The sequence below is a fragment of the Callorhinchus milii genome, unplaced genomic scaffold, assembly GCF_018977255.1.
Source record: "Callorhinchus milii isolate IMCB2004 unplaced genomic scaffold, IMCB_Cmil_1.0 Scaffold1, whole genome shotgun sequence".
Classification (NCBI taxonomy): Eukaryota; Metazoa; Chordata; class Chondrichthyes; order Chimaeriformes; family Callorhinchidae; genus Callorhinchus; species Callorhinchus milii.
The window spans coordinates 104,471,277-104,489,385 of NW_024704742.1; the positions used below are offsets into that span (position 1 = coordinate 104,471,277).

Here is an 18,109-nt window from a genome sequence, read left to right on the forward strand (position 1 = left end):
CCCCTTCCCCTAGCTCGGCATCAGGCTCCACCTGTTAAGCGCTCCAAGACGCCTTCTGGCGAGAAAGGGCGCTATCTAAATGCAAGTTGTTGTTGAATCAGCTTGCATAGCAATCTTAGCTCAAAGACAAATGTTTTCATTTATATTCTGTTGCATCTTTATCATGAATACGTTATGTATTTGCTTCTACATTGCTTGTGCTTTTACAGTGCTTGAGTATTTAGTTGTACAGTGGTGTTAAAGGCAATACTCTTCTGTAACTGCTAGAAAGTGAATGTACCACTTTGAATTCGAGTTTATTAGTTTTGAACTTTCTCCTTCCGCCACAAAAACGCCTTAAGTATATTCTGTGGAAGCACTGTATAGTTATACTGTAACTGCAAACACATAAACATTCTGATGTTGTGGTTCAGCTGTTGAGAGTGGTTAAAGTTCAGGTTAAGAGATTATGTGTGGAAGATAGTGTCCTGATACCAAGATTCAGGTACATGTGGATAATCAGCATTAGTTTATATTTGGAGTTGCAATGAACTATATTTTTGTAGAAATAAAAGTTAATTAAAGCAAAGTTTGTCTTGCTGCAAAAAAAATGCAACTTACACTTTTCCCAAGGCACACATCAGCTTTTCATGAAGAGGTTAAACCTTTTCTTTCTCCCATCATAATGATCTACTTATTACTAATTATTTATTAATCTGTTTTCTACTTTTCTGTTTTCCACTTTCTTTTACACTTCATAATGATGCTAAAGTGCAGGTACTGAGTTATTGCGTGTTGAGTTATTAGTGTCCTGATGCTAAAGTTCAGGTACTGAGATTACATGGTGAAGATCGATTGTTATCTCTACATGTGCATGGACTCCGTTATCAAATAGCAGGAAAGTTTCATGGAAACGTTATGCTTGTCCAAAAAAGGTTGGCCAGGAGCAGCTGAGAGCAACTTTGATTGGAGTATTCAAAGAAGATTTGGTCAATCATATTCAAAGGAAGGGTATTAGTGAGCAAGGATTAGGAATGGATGGCTTCTTAAGAGAAATATTGATTTACTAGCACTGGTTGTTGATTTAACCCCTAATGCAGTGTAATCCTAGTTTTTCCCAAAGGACACTGCCTTCAACAGGACAGTGCTTCCCCAGCACTGCATTACAGTGTCGGCGTAGATTATATAAGTTTAAAGTACCAATGCAGGGCTTAAGCATTCAATCTTTTCAGAGGCGAGAGTGCTACAAGCTGAGCCAGGCTAACACCCAGTGCAGTGTTAGGGGTAGAGCTGAGCATTATTTTCAGTCTCAAGTTATCTGAAAATGCTGATTTTATGTTAGTAGATCTGCTTGTTCCAATAAGAGTTTCCAATTTTTTTAATTTTAAAAAGTAACTGTAAAGTAGTATCTGCTTTAACTATTCACATCTTAGGTTCTGCATTATTTAGAAAATCAGCACTTAATTTCCTATGAGGGTGAATTGAAATTGCAGCCCACTGCTACCTTAATTACAATACCAGTCTGCTGCACGCAAATTATTATGTGTGTCCCAGTGTTCCTGTGTTGTGCATATATACTGTTTTCACTGAGTTTCCACTTTACATTTACAACTAGTTGGTCTGGAAACAGGGAATTAAATTAGAGACTGTCCTGCAGGGAAACCAATGCTTTTGTCCACTGCTGCTGCATCTTTAGAATGTGATATTTCAGTGATGACCATGTTGGAGCTTTCTCATGCTGTTGGTTGCAGGAAAGCAACAAAAGGAAATAGTTTTTTTAATTTGTCATTGTTTATTTTTAGTAAAAATAGCTTTATTTTTCAAACCAGGTTTGAATTGGTTTTTTAAGTGTGTAGGAAGAGAAATTAAAAGGATGTTATTGAAAAAAAGCAAATATAAAGAACAAAGTTCTAGCCATGAGTGTATTAAATGGTTTATTGTCATAACATTTTATTGTATTAAGTATTGTGTCTATTTCATACTTAAAACCTTTAACTAGAGTAATGGTAAGATTGATTTTTATCTCTTTCTGAACGTTAAGTCAAAACTTTTGAGGCAAGTCATCTATTTATATAGTACTGGCAGCTTGCTATTTTGGCTTTGTTCTTCCCCAGTTAAACCTGTCGCATGGTTCATACTTTTGCAGATTAGAATGCACAATTTATTGCTATTAAAGTATTTTGCTATTGAAGTATTTTCAAAATTGTAATTGTGTATTTAAGTATCACCAAGACATTTTGTGTTTATGAACATGCTCTAATTTCATAGAATCTTACAGCACAGAAAGAGGCTGCACCCTCTAGCAGGTTGTTTGGATATGAATCAGGAGTAGGAATATTAGATTTCTATTGTTTTAGTCTTAACATTTCTCAATGGTAAAAATGTGACCTTTATATATTGTAACTTGTTCATTTCACATATTTGTTTTCATAATTGTCACCAAAGAGAATAATGAGGATCCCAAGGTTATGACAAAATCAGATTTTCAAAAAATGTTTAAAAAAAGTGTTATACTAGGAAATATATGATGGATTTGTAATATATCCTTGACATATTGAAAATGTGTAGCTGTTTTTCTCAACAATAAAATCACTTGACATAACTGTGAACTAATTTCTAATGAAAAATGTAGGCATTTATGATTTTTCTCAAATGTTTAAGACTATAATGTGGCCTCAGAACTGCTTCCTCTGTTGCAGTACCTAATGATGTTTCAGCAGTTGTGGCAGTCTCAACGCACAGAATTCTAAATTTGAGTTGCTTTGAATTAGGCATGGGATCACAAATAAATCAGTCACATTGCAATAAACACAGAAGTCGCTGGGAACACGCAGCAGGTCAGGCAGCATCCACGGAGAGAGGAAAATGAGTTAACGTTTCAGGTCTATGACCTTTCGTCAGACTTGTAACGTTAAATCATTTTCCTCTCTCCATGGATGCTGCCTGACATGCTGCGTGTTCCCATGTTTGTACCAGATTTCCTGCACCTGCAGTACTTTGCCTTTTGTCATATTGCAATAAGACTGGTTTGAAAGCATTTTTTGACATTTAATCTACGATATAATAAAACGCATGTTCTGACATGCTCGGTGCATATTTTATTTAATTATCACTGAAATTCATGATCACAATTCAAAATGTTCAAAACTATTATTGGTGAAATTGGAATTTGGTTGCAAAAACAGAGTCTTCATTTAGTTAAATTTTTTTATTGTATCAGTACCTTGTCAGCATGCCAGGATTTTTCAAAAATGTTTAGATGTTTCAAAGCATCGTTCCACACAACGTGCAGTGGATTGTTCCATATACAACAATATAATCTGAAGACAGCCTTGCTGTGCTATTGGGTTTCCCATGCAGAACATTTATGACACATTTTGCAGTGTCAATACATTGCAGCTGTTAAATCTGTTAAATTTTATCAGATGTTAAAGACTGACAACGTGGAACAAAGAGAAAAATATCAGAAATATTTTACATCCAAAAACACTTCAAAATTATGAACAATTGATGAGTCAGAAGCCCCTAAATAAATAGTGTACATTATAAAATGTCTGTGGCTTCTGCTGGAATAATAGTTAAAAATGTTGAGTAACTTTGACCATATTAAAAACTCTCAATTATTATCACAGAGCTACTGCAACCTGTTGCCAAGATAGTTAATGACTGATGTAGCTGCATTGTTTTCATACCTTAATGGAATTGCTTAGTATTTAAATTTTGTATCTTTTATGACAGACACTAAAATGCCTAAACTTCCCAAACAATCTGAAGTAACTAGGGAGAATAAACAGCAACACAAAATGATAGCAAAAGTTTTTAAATCTTAACATTTAAACCTAACAATAATTCACAAAAATAATTAGTTTCAAGAACAATGTATTGATTTGATGACACAAACCTAGATATAAAATCAATAAGTACTAAAAAATTAGCAGACTAAAATCCTAATGAAAGCATATGAATAGGTAGCCCATTTTTTAAAAAAACTTTAGCATTATGTAATGCATTCAGGCCACTGATGTTTTAATGAAGCATTCACATGCAGAAATGACAGTGGAATTATAATCAGCCTGTACATCAGTGTAACAGTTAGCATTAACCCACATGGAAGCAAAGCCATATCATAGGCCTTTAACGCATAGCATTCCTTTCAAAGGGTTGGCGCAATAAAGAACAGGCTTCATAACAATATTTATGAAAATTAACTACAACGCTTATCCTTCTTGCTGTTTCAATGGATCGTTTTCCACCTGCTCCAATTCCTATGAGTCTGTCACCTGAATATCACCTTTGGATGGCTCCAAACCTTCCACAAAACTCTTGTGCTCCTGTGAATTATTCTCTGTTGGCTGCTGTGCATCGTCTTCCATCACCTGTTGTGAATTGCCCTCCATTGGCTCCTCTGCACTGCCCACTAGCAACTGATTGGTGTCATCCCCTGGTGGCTGCTCTGTGTCACCCTCCGACGGCTGCTCTGTGTCGCCCTCCAGTGGTTGCTGTGTCTCACCTCCCAGTGGTTGCTGTGTGTCACCCTCTAGTGGTTGCTGTGTGTCACCCTCCAGTGGTTGCTGTGTGTCACCCTCCAGTGGTTGCTGTGTGTCACCCTCCAGTGGTTGCTGTGTGTCACCCTCCAGTGGTTGCTGTGTGTCACCCTCCAGTGGTTGCTGTGTGTCACCCTCCAGCGGTTGTGCCTGATCGGCCCCCTCTATTTCTCCAACAGCATTTGTATTTTCATCGAGCTTAGCATTTAACTGACTGCTATGACTACTCGTACTTCCAAGACGCGATGATGCTACCACAGCTTTTACTGCAGCCTGTCAGAGAAAAAAAATTGCATCTTTTTTCATTGATATTGAATATCCTGAAGCAGTATTAGGTTTTTGCTGGATACATAAATCGACACAGCAGAAAGATAAAGATAAAGAATTGTTGCAGAATCTGGACCACAGTATCATTCTCTAAAGAGCACACAAATAAGAATGTCATAACAATATTGTAATTTCTTGAGCAAGTAATCAAGTCAGAAGATGAGGGCATTGCCATTTTTAGAAGTCATGACAAAGTCCTACGAGTGAGACTTTAAAAGGTTTATAGACTCATTAACTAGGTCCATCAAGATTAGAATGTGGTGATAAATGAAAAGGGATTTGAAGGTTAATATTAATGTTTGTAATTCCACAGGGCTCAGATGTGGGACTGCTGCTATTTATGAATGACATGGAGGAGAGGATTTATTGAGATGCAAGTTGTGGGTAGCAAGGTCATTGGTTATTCGGTTGAACTTGGCCAAACTTTAATGGAATTTGATACAAATAAATAAGTGTGTTAACCTGGCTCTTTTGGTAGACACTCCAATGCAGTGGTGGGAAGAGTCCTGTATTTTAGCGGTTCCATCCTTTGGATCAGATATTAAACTGAAGTCCTTCCTGCATGTTTAGGTAAAGATTCAATGGCTGCATTCAAATGGCTAAGGGAGTTTCTCCCAATGTGCTGGCCTACAATACCCCCAGATAACATTGATGTTTGTAGAATATTGCTGCGTGGAAATCAACTGCATTATTGGCATATAAATATACAGTTGCTGCACTTTAAAGAAATCTCTGCATTTTTAAGTAGTAAGCACTATATCAAATGAAAGTTAAATACATATTAGAACAGGAAACATGGAAAATGTCTACATTGCGAAGGACCATTCGAAATAGTGAAAATGGATATTTCAGTGTGAGCTAATCATTGCAGTTGTCCACACAACAAATCAAGTACTGGAAACATCCAGAGACATCTGATTACAGGTAAAAATAAGTTATTTTGACATTGTATCAGTTACTTCTAGAATGTGAAATTTTGGTCTGCCTCCCTCCAAAAGAACAGAATGACTCATTAAAGATTTCAGACTGATGACAATTCAAGGCCCAGAGAGTTTATTTTATGTCTATACAATATCCTTTGAATGATTCCATTGCTCTAGCCTCAATAACCACTTTTGGCAATGAATTCAAAATCCTAACAACCCTCTAAGTGATAAACTTCCTCCTAACCTTTTCCTTAATTTTTCTGCTCTTACCCTATTTTTTTTTGATCTGGCTAGAGCTAAAATCCTTTGATAATGCTTGGACCTATAAAATAGTTTTCATGTTTGGGACAAGCTCATATAAATATTTTATGTGCCTCTGATCTGACAGCTTGCTGCTCGATGGATTTCCTGTCCTACCTGTCTTTTGTCAGATGCTTTGAACATGAATCTTGATTACTTTTTCTTTTCATCCAACTGTTGCTTAAGAAACAACAACTTGCATTCATGCAAAACACTTCGCATAGAATAAGATTTCAGAGTGTTTCATAGTGGCAGAGGTGACCAGAGGCACAGTTGATGAGCTAAGTTTTAAGGTGGGATTTAAAGGTAGATAGAGAGGTCAGGGACATAGTGACTGTTGGCCACAGATGGGAGTGCAGAGGTGGCGAGGGATGCATAGCTGAGTTTTGTTAGGTGAGCTGAGGGGACAAGCAGAGGAGTGGGATATGAGCAAATTTGAGAGATAGGGAGATGCTCGGGTGTAATGGGATTTATACCTGAGCGTGAGATCTTGAAGACAATTATGTTGGAGACAGGAAGCCAATCAAGCCTGGTGAGGATTGGCAGTACATGCAGAGAAGCCAGGATTTATATACCTTATTTGGTGAAGCTGAATATATTCACTGCAGTCTGGTGTACTCATGCTCAGCATTTGCCATGTGGTTCTTTCCTGTCTCTTAAAACTACCCACATGACCGCACCTATGGTCACTACCTCCTTCCAATCCTCTCTGGCTCAGCGCCCAACCCCACTTTAGTGAAGTGCTCTGAGTCATTACCCTACATCAGGGTGGTCTAACCTTTTGGGTGTCGAGGGCCAGATGCCACCGTTGAGAAACATCCACTGGCAACATAAGCAATATTTTTATTTTTTCCTTCCAGAAACATGAAAGAATCCTATGTTTTAAATTGTGTGATTATTATTTAATAATGATCAACAACAACAATTTGCAACAACTTTTATATAGCGCCCTCCACACTGGACAGCGTCTCAGAGCGCTTGACAAATGCGTAGCTTGATGCCGAGCCAGGGGGAGGGGGAAGGTGACTGTAGGAGGACGCCGGAGCCAGTAGAGCAGAGGCAGTGGGTAGTGCTATGAGGAGAGGAGGTTAGAGAGATAGTGGGGTGCCAAGGCATGGAGGGATTTAAACACTACAGTAAGGATGTTGAAATCAATCCGCTCAGTGACAGGGAGCCAGTGGAGTTTGGCAAGGACTGGAGTAATTGGGGTGCAGAGTTTAGTGTAGGTGAGAATGTGGGCGGCGGAGTTTTGAACGATTTGAATTTTGTGAGTCTGAAGGAGGGGAGATCGAGGAGGAGGGCGTGAGAGCAGTCCAGCCGAGAGGTGACAAAGGCATGGATAAGGGTTTCGGCAGCTTGTGGAGTGAGGTATTGTCGGAGACGGGCAATGATGCGGAGGTGGAGGAAAGTGGTTCTGGTCAGGGACCGGATATGGGGGAGGAAGGATATGGCTTCCGTCTTGTTGACGTTTGATCATCTCAAGTGGAAATCTATGCATAAAATGTTTTAATGTATTCAAGTGAAAACAGCATAGGGAAGCCCCTACAGAGAATGCTCAACAAAACCAAACAGAATAATCCATAATTGCAAAACAAACTGAACTTCTTCAACACAGAATGACTTGCAAGACAACAAGTCACTGAGGTATTCCATTACTTTCAATAAACAAGTAATCCACTTCCCACTTACACTGAGATCCTCTATGTTCCATCTCTACCTTGTGTTTCTTACCAAGACTCATAGTTCTATAGTTTTAGAATAGCAAACTCCTCCTGCCGCTGTTGCTTGCTGTATCTCACCAAGTTGCACGAGGCTTGAGGCAGCGATGGGGAGTGGGTTGGTGGGGGGCTGTATACCTCCCACTCCACCTCGCTTCCTAACACTCTCCGCACTGCCTCATGAAGACCGACCATAAGAGAGGCGCAGCTGGGAGGTAAAGCAGTGAAGTCGGAAATGGTTTGCGGGCCGATTGCCGATTGGGCCTTCGTGAAGGGAGCTATGTAAAGGCAACTTGTCATTTTGTCAGCTGATATCAGAATGTCAGCAAATGCATTAGTAAAGTTTGTCAAATCATATTTGAAATGGCAACATGTTAACTGAATTGGCTCATAGTTTGGTTCTGTGGCGGCCAGATAAAGGCATCTTGAAATAAACTATTTAAATTATACACAATATATGTGTGTAACACTCTTTTCAGCCATACTATATAAGGTCTTACTGTACAAGGCCACACTATAATTCATCCCATATACCTGTATGGGGTGGAGTCCTGTAGTTAATGGTTAGAGCAGTCACCTCACAAGGTTCGATTCCCGGCAGGCCGAAACATTGGGCAAGTTTCCTTAGTACACACGCCTCTGTTTACCCAGCAGTAAGTAGAAACCCAGTTGTTAGTCGATTGGTGGATCGCGTTTCCGCAGTAATAATTCCTTCAAAAAATTTTTTAATTTAGTCACTCAATCCACAACTTTTTGCGGGACACTGCTGTGCGCAATTGGCTGCCACACCTACAAAATATACAGTCAATTCACTTTATAGCATATTCTGCGAAGCGCTTTGAGATGTCTCGAAGAGGTAATAAGACGCTATATCAAATGCAAGGATTATTATACCTATGCTGACTAGCCTGAATAATAAATGGTTATTAACTTACTGCTAGTCATGACATTTTAGTATATTCATGAGCATTATAAATATGAAAGACAAAAAAAATTAAATTCTCTGCATAATTTTATGTAATATGAAGAATGTTAAAATGTAATACAGGCCTGTCAATCACGAATTTCGACTGCACTAAAATGCACAGAATTCCTGTAATACACCTTAAATACATCTTGTAATGTTAGTGCACTGGATTAGATACTGTGAATCATGTAACAACAACTAACTGAAAGTAGCACTATTAAATGCACAGATTTAAGTTTTATAATGAATTAGATTAGTTTCTGGAGAAACGAATAATAGAATAATCTTTAGAATCCTGGCAATTGATATAATGCCTACAGTGTCCAAATGTTTCAAAGCGTCTCATAGGTAACTGAAGGTAATTAACAGAGAGATGGAACCTTGTTTTAAGGTCTCACTACACTGTCATGTTAGGCTCAACTGTGAACTCAAAATCCTGACATGAGACTTGAATCCATAATTTTTGACTCAAAAGGTGAGCGCACTACCAAATGAGTTAAGGATACAAGTGTGTGTGAAGGATCAAACCCAATTGTTGTGACTTCAGTTGATCGGGGATGAATTGGAAGGATTTTAATGAGAATAAAAGAAGTAAAAATGTTTATGATGTAATGCTGGATTGACACATGATCCCAAATAATTAGGGCACCTACAAGAAAAGAGTTGACATCAGATCTTATCAAAATGATAAAGCAGGTTATAACAAGAGTGTGAATCGTGACTACAGTCTAATAAAATTTACAGTTAGTCTTGCGATAGAGAAGACTTTAAACTTTCCTCATTGAGGGAATGAGGAAGTAATTAGATTGCATTAGATTTTTTATGGGATTATTACAGGGGAAAACTTATTCTTTCAAAAATAATAAAATTAATAATAATAATCCTTGCATTTGATATAGTGCCTTATCACATCATCGAAATGTCTCAAAGCGCTTCACAGAATATAATGTAAAGAGAATTGACTGAATATTTTGTGGGCGAAATATAGCAGCCAATTGCGTACATCAGTGTGTCCCACAAATAGTCATGGATTGAGTGACCAAATTATTATTATCCTTTTTAAGGGATTATTACCCCTGGAAAGCGATCTGCCAATCGACTAACAACTGAGTTCCTACTTACTGCTAGGTAAACAGAAGCGTGTGGGGTAAGAAAATTTGCCTAAGGTTTCGCCCTGCTAGGAATCAAACACGGGTCCTCTCACTTCCAAGCCGAGTGGTCTAACCAATACACTACAGGACTCCACATTAATTCACCAAAAATACATTGATAAGATAATGCACATACAAGGGAAGACATGGAGTACAGAATAAAATACAGTAGTTCAAGTGGATAATTGGTAAATTCACCAATTGGACTGGCATTATTTGGTGAAAGAAGTGACAAAGAGAGAATCATTTGTTTTAAATCTGAGACAGTCCTGATGAACCATAATGTTTTTATTGGATCCTCTAAATACCCCTATTTCAAATTATTATCTGTTAAAAATCAAATAATACTGGCAGCTCAGCTTCCTGGTTGGAAGTCAAAGTATTCAAAATGTAATCATTTGGATTTATTGCCTCTTACCTTTAATTTGCGGCGTGCATTGAATTCCTGAAGTTTTTTTTGTGCGATATCCATGTGTATGAAATTTGTAGCTTTTCCGGTTACCCAGGGATGTTGTAGAGCCTGATAGGTAGTTAAACGTTTCTTGGGATCCGAAAGAATCAACTTTTTGACCTGATACAAAAATTGTAATTCAACCTATTCAATATCCATCATTCAAGTTCAAGCTTTGTAGCTACTATTCACAATTATCTGCAAACCCTCACTGTGAAACGTCTTATGAGATAAGGAAACAGATGAAGCTGAAGACAAATGAGGCAACAGTACAGAAGGTATAATAGGAATTGTTATACATGAAATGGCCTCATCAAGGGGCAATAGCCTTCAATGTAGCTAATTAGTTTCAAATAAGCAGATGAGGGTCATGGCATTTTAATTAAGAGTTATGTAAAAATGAAAGTGTGTCATAAATTCTGGAAGCAGTTGTTTTTGAGGTCATTTATTAACTTTATGGGTAATAGTTTATTTTATAGATAAACAGTTACCATTTTCTGATTTCATTACATTCCTGGACTTAAATTTATTTTAAAATATGGCAATTTCTTCAGTCATTTTCCACAAGGTCTATCTAGAATGCACTTTCTGAGACTGTATTGGCAGGAAATATTCTCTGTTCTATTATTTCCTTATATCACAAAATAAAGATGAATGTTGGTGATGGTAATTAGCAGCCATTTACACAATGATGGATTTCCATTAGGGGACCCTGATTTCAAACATACATATTAGCCATGTTATATTATATTAAGCATGTTATGTCAAATAGCTTTCAATGGTTTAATCATTAGACTCCAAATAGTTACAGTAAAATTCTAGACTCCCTCGACTGAGACAATAATTTGCAAAACAAGATTTATCCCAAACTGGTTTGCTGAAATGTGCATAAATATATTAATAATTAAATAGCTCAATTGTTCAACCTACTTTTTGACCAAAAATTGAATCTGATCAGCTAAAAACAGGTCTAAACACCAATTATTTTGTTTATCAAAAAACAGGTTCAGGCACATTTATAATAAATAGATAATAAATACATTAACGTGGTACAGTTATAATAGTCTAGTCAAGTAGTGTCAGAGTTGCTAGCTGTATACACCTTACGTTAAACACAATGCAGTAATGTCTTGATCAAGCTGCATATGTATTAGTACACACTTATTAGTGCAGTGCAGCCCAATATAATGCGGCAGTTCAGGTCCATAAAATCCCAAGAGGGTTATAACAGGATGCGATCGGCAGTCAGCATCTCCACACTCATTGTACATTTGCGCAGAAAGGTGCTTGGAAAGAAAAAAATGACCGACTTCTGGATAGATGTCTGAAGCATCGATGTAGCCGGCACGTGGATTTCTGGGGGAAAGTAAATGTTATGGCCACATTCCAATCATGCTATAATCAAAGCCGCGTTGGAGGGGGTTCTACTATATTTCTTATGGTATCAGGAGCGTGTGAGTCACAAGAAACCAGCAGAAACCCAAATTGGAAAAACTATTAAGCTAAGTGCAAAAAATTGATAGTTGGATGCCATCAACTGTATATAATATATAAACATATATATTGCAGGCTATTGCACAAGGTTAAGGCCCACGGGATTAATGGGAACATATTAGCATGGATTGAAGAGTGGCTAACGGGTAGAAAACAGAGAGTAGGAATAAATAGGTCATTCTCGAATTGGCAGGATGTGACTAGTGGAGTGCCACAAGGATCAGTGCTTGGGCCTCAGCTATTTACAATTTACATCAATGATCTGGACGAGGACATTGAATGTAACGTATCTAAATTCGCGGATGACACTAAACTAGGTGGGAGAGTAAGCTCTGAGGATGATGCAAAAAGATTGCAATGGGATATAGATAGGCTCGGGGAGTGGGCGAGTAGGTGGCAGATGGAATTTAATGTGGGGAAGTGTGAAGTTATTCACCTTGGTAGAAAAAATAGAAAAATAGATTATTTTCTAGAGGGGGAGAGATTAGATAGTGTTAGTGTGCAGAGGGATTTGGGTGTCCTTGTACACCAGTCTCAAAAAGTTAGTTTGCAGGTGCAGCAAGCAACTAAGAAGGCGAACGGCATGTTAGCGTTCATTGCAAAAGGTTTAGAGTACAAGAGTAGGGAAGTCTTGCTGCAACTGTATAGGGCTTTGGTGAGACCACACCTAGAGTATTGTGTGCAGTTTTGGTCTCCTTATTTAAAAAAGGACATACTTGCCCGAGAGGGGGTGCAGCATAGATTCACTCGGTTAGTTCCTGGGATGAGGGGACTGACCTATGAGGATAGGCTGAATAAACTAGGGCTATATTCTCTAGAGTACAGAAGAATTAGTGGAGATCTTATTGAAACATATAATATTCTTAAAGGGCTGGATAAAGTAGACACTGAGGGTCTGTTTCCCCTGGTAGGAGAATCTATAACCAGGGGTCACAGTCTTAAAATTAAGGGTCAGCCTTTTGGAACAGAGTTGAGGAAACATTTCTTCACTCAGAGGGCTGTAGATACTTAGTCCTTGAACATCTTCAAGGCTGACACTGATGAGATTTTTAAAAAATAGAGGGATTAGGGGACATGGGGATAGGGCAAGTAATTAGAGTTAGGTCAGAAGATCTTATCGAATGGCGGGGCAGGCTCGAGGGGCCGAATGGCCTACGCCTGCTCCTAATTCTTATGTTCTTATATATAAACAGAATATAAACATGAGTTTCTGCATTTGTTGGGTAGAACTACCTGTATTACATGGCTGTATAGTGCAGAAGGACAGATCCCATTGTCCCACTTACCAAATCCTTTGCATTAAGAGAAACATCATCCCACCAGGGGGAGACAAAGTCATAGTCAGAGTTCAAGATCTTCTTAAACATATATTGATCTCCCCTTTCATCGTAGAATGGTTCAAAGCCACAGAGTCTGACAAAGAAATAAGGATAGGTCAGTCATTCTTCCTGTTGTTGACATATACTACTTCAAGAAACCAGGATACTTGTGACTTATTAGTTTTGAATTTATACTAGGTACTGCATTAAACACAAATGTAGGCTTGTTCCATTATATTATATTGTTATGTTATTGCAATGGTCTGCTCATACAATTACTATTCTTTAACAATACAAAGTAATATAGTATAGAATGAAAAAGGAACCACAAAATGTACTGTAAAATGCTTACAGTATGTAGGTGATGACTCCCACTGACCACATGTCAACCTCTGGACCATACGCACAGCCTCGTAAAATTTCAGGGGCTGGGATTCAAAGAATGAAAACAAAGATTAGAGTTAAAATAAAACGAGGCAGTGCTAAGATCAGCAGCTGTGAAATAATAATCATCTGAGCTAAAATTGGTTATAAACAAAACACAGCATTCTCCTACGGAAGTGCTATCTGAGATGATTTTGGAAATCATTCAAAGGGGATCCAAATTATTGTAATTCACTGATTTAAGAGACATTAAAATCAGATTTCATTGTACACCTGTTTACAGTGCACTCTGAAATATGTCCAGGGATAGATATTTATGGGCACGGAGGCAGATCTTACCTTGTTTCTTTATTCTCTTGGAAATCCATCATCTGTTCAAAAATTAACCTGGTGCAACCAAGTCAATAATTGACATGTGGATTTCAGTTAGTGGGGAAGGGGCACATTACAAAGATGGAGGGGGGCAAGGATGGATCCTTGGGGTACCCCGCAGGAAACCTGGTGAGAGCGGGAGTTTTCACCCTTTCCTTTCCTTACTACCTCCCATTCCCTTCCATTCTCCTCTGCCTCATGTGAAAGTCTAGCTTCCTTTTGAATGCTTCTATACTAAATAATTCAAACGCCACTTCAGGCAGTGAGTTCCACAATCTTACAATCCTCTGCGTGAAGTAGTTTCTCCTAAATTCTCTTTTAGATCCTCTAGTTACTTCTGGGCCCTCCAACTAGCGGAAGTAAGCTATAGTAGAGTCCTGTAGTTTAGTGGTTAGAGCGCTCGCCTTGTAAGCAAGAGGACATGGGTTCGATTCCAGGCAGAGCGAAAAGTTGGGCAAGTTTCCTTACTCACACTCCTCTGTTTACCTAGCAGTAAGTAGGAACACGGTGGTTAGTCAATTGGTGGATCACTGGAGGATTAATTGGACAGTTAGTCAATTGGCAGATTAAATTGGTCATTCAATCCACTACTATTTGTGAGACACTGCTGTGCACAATTGGCTGCTGAGGTTCGCACACAGAATATACAGTCAATTCACTTTATAGTTTAGTCTGTGAAGCACTTTGAGATGTCCAGAAAACATGATAAGGCGCGATATCAAAATCAAGGATTATTATTATTATTTTATAACCTATTTATGTTAACCTTATCAAAGCATTTTAGAATGTGGTGTGGGCAAGCAAGATGGATTACAGCCAACAAAAACATTTTTAAAAACTTGCTGCCGTCTCCAACGAGGCTGATAAAAACCCAAGAGAAAGTCAAAACTAAGTAAGTAAACCATTTTAAAGATAATGGAAACTGAAGGTTAGAAAGGGTGGGAAGTACAACAACAACTTGTCCTTCATGTTTGAAGCAACATTTTAAAATACAGTTAAACAATTTGACAGATAAAAAGTGTGAAACTAGAATGGGGAAATAAGGATTAATGGCTTTGTTTACCATTTGCATTTTCAATTAAAATCTTGTTTGCTTTAGTTGTATGTGGTTCTCTTAAATCATTCTGACATTTCAATCATTTTATTACTGCTCCTTTCAGGGTCAGTGTATGAGCTGATAAGTTTTCAAAACCATCTGGCCCGGACGTTGGATTTCTGGGATTAAGGAGCAAAACCCAGTGTTGAGCAAGGGATCAAAATAGGTACAGTAATGGTGTGTAAATATATCTTGCAATGCAAACAGATAGCATGCTTATATTGTGCCAGACATATCTGGTATCAATAGTAACAGGAGACCAATGGTAAATTATTTTCATTTTAATTCCCTTTCCCAACAAAACCTAAAGTACTTTTTCATCAGATTCTTGAATTCTTGCTTTTGAAAAATATAATGAATTTCTACCTGAAACTTAGCTTTGTTGAAATTGTAACAATTTTTTTTGACAATTTAAAACTGAACAAATTCTATTTTTGGTGGAATTGTAAATATTTCACAAACGTAATCTGCAGCTGTTGATAATATTCAAACCTGTGGCCCTCATTTTATAAATGCACTTGTACCTTCATGCATGTTTTATGCTCTTTAAATAAAAAATAAATAATTTACGCACTCGTTAGGTGTTACTGAGTTGGCAACTGAGCACTTCACATGGATTCTGTTTATAATTTTCCCTTCATATTTTAGTCGATGTGTTTTGGTGCACCTTCAGCTAATATAGATAGTTCAATCAGTGTCAATGCACAATTTCACTGACAGTGAGACCAATCCTCTGGCTGGAAGGGAAAAGTGTTTTATGACAATTTAAGATCGTCTAATCTGTGTGTGAAGAATGAACCAGTAAGAGGCAGGGAAACTCCTATAATTTTAGAGCACATGGCTTCTGTTTAGAAGCTCAACCTACAGAGCACATAGCCATCTGGCTAACAATTGGCAAAATGTATGCAAAGAAAGTGGTTGAGTTTAACATTAACCAATGTGTAGGTTTGAATACAGGCTCCTCTGAATGGAAATCCAATGCTCCACTGCTTTCACTAGCACTTGATAAGCAGATAGCTGTGTATTGATCAATGAATAATCTAAGATGGAAAGTAAGGATTGTTTGTTCCGCCCATTTAACGAGTTGCACCACTGATATTCAGATCCCGGCTGTACTCTAATACTATACATAACTTTCCCACAAGATACACGATTAATCCATTTTATTATTTATTACTGTTTTAGCAATATATCCTGTGAAGTGTTTTGAGACAACCTCCAAACATGAAAGGCACTCTATCAAATGTAATGATTAGTATTATTGTAATGCTGAGGTGAAGCTGCTTTATTCACAGTAACAGTGATGTGAAGTCTAACTATACGCTCCTCTCCGTATACAATAATATTCATCCATGCAATTTGATACAGTGGCTTTCACGACCAGAGTAAGTCTCAAATTGCCTCACTGGTTTTACTGTAAGTGTAGTGACTGTGCATTTTGTAGGTGAACAAACGGAGGGATGCTAACAAAAATAGCAAACCCACTTTCCAGGAAGATCTCCAGAATCAGGAGTTTAAATTTTTGGCGTTATCAATGAGATAGTTGCTCAACAAACTCCTAACAACATTAAAAACAAACTTTCAAAAATCTTACACAATTCAGTAAACTACCCAAGGGCTCTCCAAAAACCAGGAGGAGTAAGCACCAAACAAGCTATATACATATTGCACCAAACTATGAAATAACATGAAGTATAATGTACAGTACCAGATTTTGTACAATTTCAGAAAATGTTCAATATGAAAAACTAAACACATGAATAAAAAACAAGTCTATTTCGGAAAGCCCCTTAAATAAACAGTGTTAAGTGATTAAAATGTCTAAGCAGAAACTGTGTCTAGCCTAAGAATATCAAAGATAGAGTTTAACATGTGACCACTACATCAGCCAGGTGCAAGCACACAGCAGAAACCAGGAAGTTGTAGAGATAAAATTAGTTAAAAAGGAAACACTTTCAGAAACATCCAAGTTAGAACAAGTTCTGGCAGGCCACATAACAGTTCTGATATTCAAAGTAATATCAAAAAAGGCAATAAACACAACGTGATCTGAAAATAGAAACGGTGTTTCTTCGAAAGTGCACATTAACATTCCAATAAAAATGTGCCTTTGAAGCAAACCTAAAATAAAAGAAACTTTGAAAAGAAAATGTAGTTTATCGGTACAATAGGTAGAGAAAATAAATACAATTATTAAATTACTTTAAGTTGTAGTACTTGTATGTATTTGCCTGATTCTGGAGGGATATTTTTGACCAAACATTGCTGATCAGATTTGAAAAAGGTATATCATAATTTATTTACACCACTGATTGACAAGCATAACTAGATAAAAAAGGGACAGGTGAGAAAAAGTTCTGCACAAAATAATTTTTGGCTTAAAATTTGTGAGAAACCAGGGCTGATTTTTTTGCTCCAAGTCTCTGAAGGGCATCGAGGATATCTGGATAGCTCAACATTATTGAGCTCACAGAAACATTTTTCACTGTACTAAAGACTGTAACATTACCTTAGCTTATTTAGTAGGCCTTCCTTGTAAAAACTAATAATGCTTTTGCCCAAGACACCATATCAATGCTTTAGCAACATAACTAGAAATCTTTGGAAAACAATGCTCATCTCCCCTTGATATAAAAAGTATCTTAAGTTTGGGTTAGTAAGTATGGGTATCTCTTCTCTGTTGTGGAAACAATGTAATGCTCATCGGAAAGTTACATGTTTAAGATAGCAATTTTAGGTCTCAGAATTGTACCTCTGGTGAGAACGTATCCCAATTTGAAAGTTGAATAAGAAAAAATGTCTGTCTTATAAATGTAATTAATAAATATAAGCCTGGTTAAAATTCCCTTCCCTCAAAGTAAACATCTGCACCTTGCCCTGCTTGGACAGACAGACAGTTTTCTTCTCATTGCCTCTTGGAGCTCCTTACTCTCTGGATGCTCCATGTAATCACTCAACAATTAATAGCTTTCAACCCGAGATAAAAATTGAATAACGGCTATTGCTTAACATTTATAAAGCTGCTTCAATTATGTATTCATTAACATAATGAATGACTCATCACTTATTTGTGTTTTTATT

General features: G+C 37.5%; 1 protein-coding gene across 1 annotated transcript in view; it reads right to left on the reverse strand.

The window, feature by feature from the left end:
* Positions 1 to 3,047: 3,047 nt before the first annotated feature.
* The window catches only part of LOC103181151 (calcium/calmodulin-dependent protein kinase type IV), a 96,046-nt gene continuing 80,984 nt past the window's right edge, over positions 3,048 to 18,109 (reverse strand). Inside the window, exons 8-11 of the mRNA XM_042333928.1 lie at positions 13,529 to 13,604; positions 13,144 to 13,270; positions 10,331 to 10,483; positions 3,048 to 4,796 (exon numbers count right to left, since the gene is read on the reverse strand). Coding sequence (XP_042189862.1) covers positions 4,245 to 4,796; positions 10,331 to 10,483; positions 13,144 to 13,270; positions 13,529 to 13,604 — 908 coding nt within the window. The 3' untranslated portion in view covers positions 3,048 to 4,244. The remainder of the gene's footprint in view (positions 4,797 to 10,330; positions 10,484 to 13,143; positions 13,271 to 13,528; positions 13,605 to 18,109) is intronic.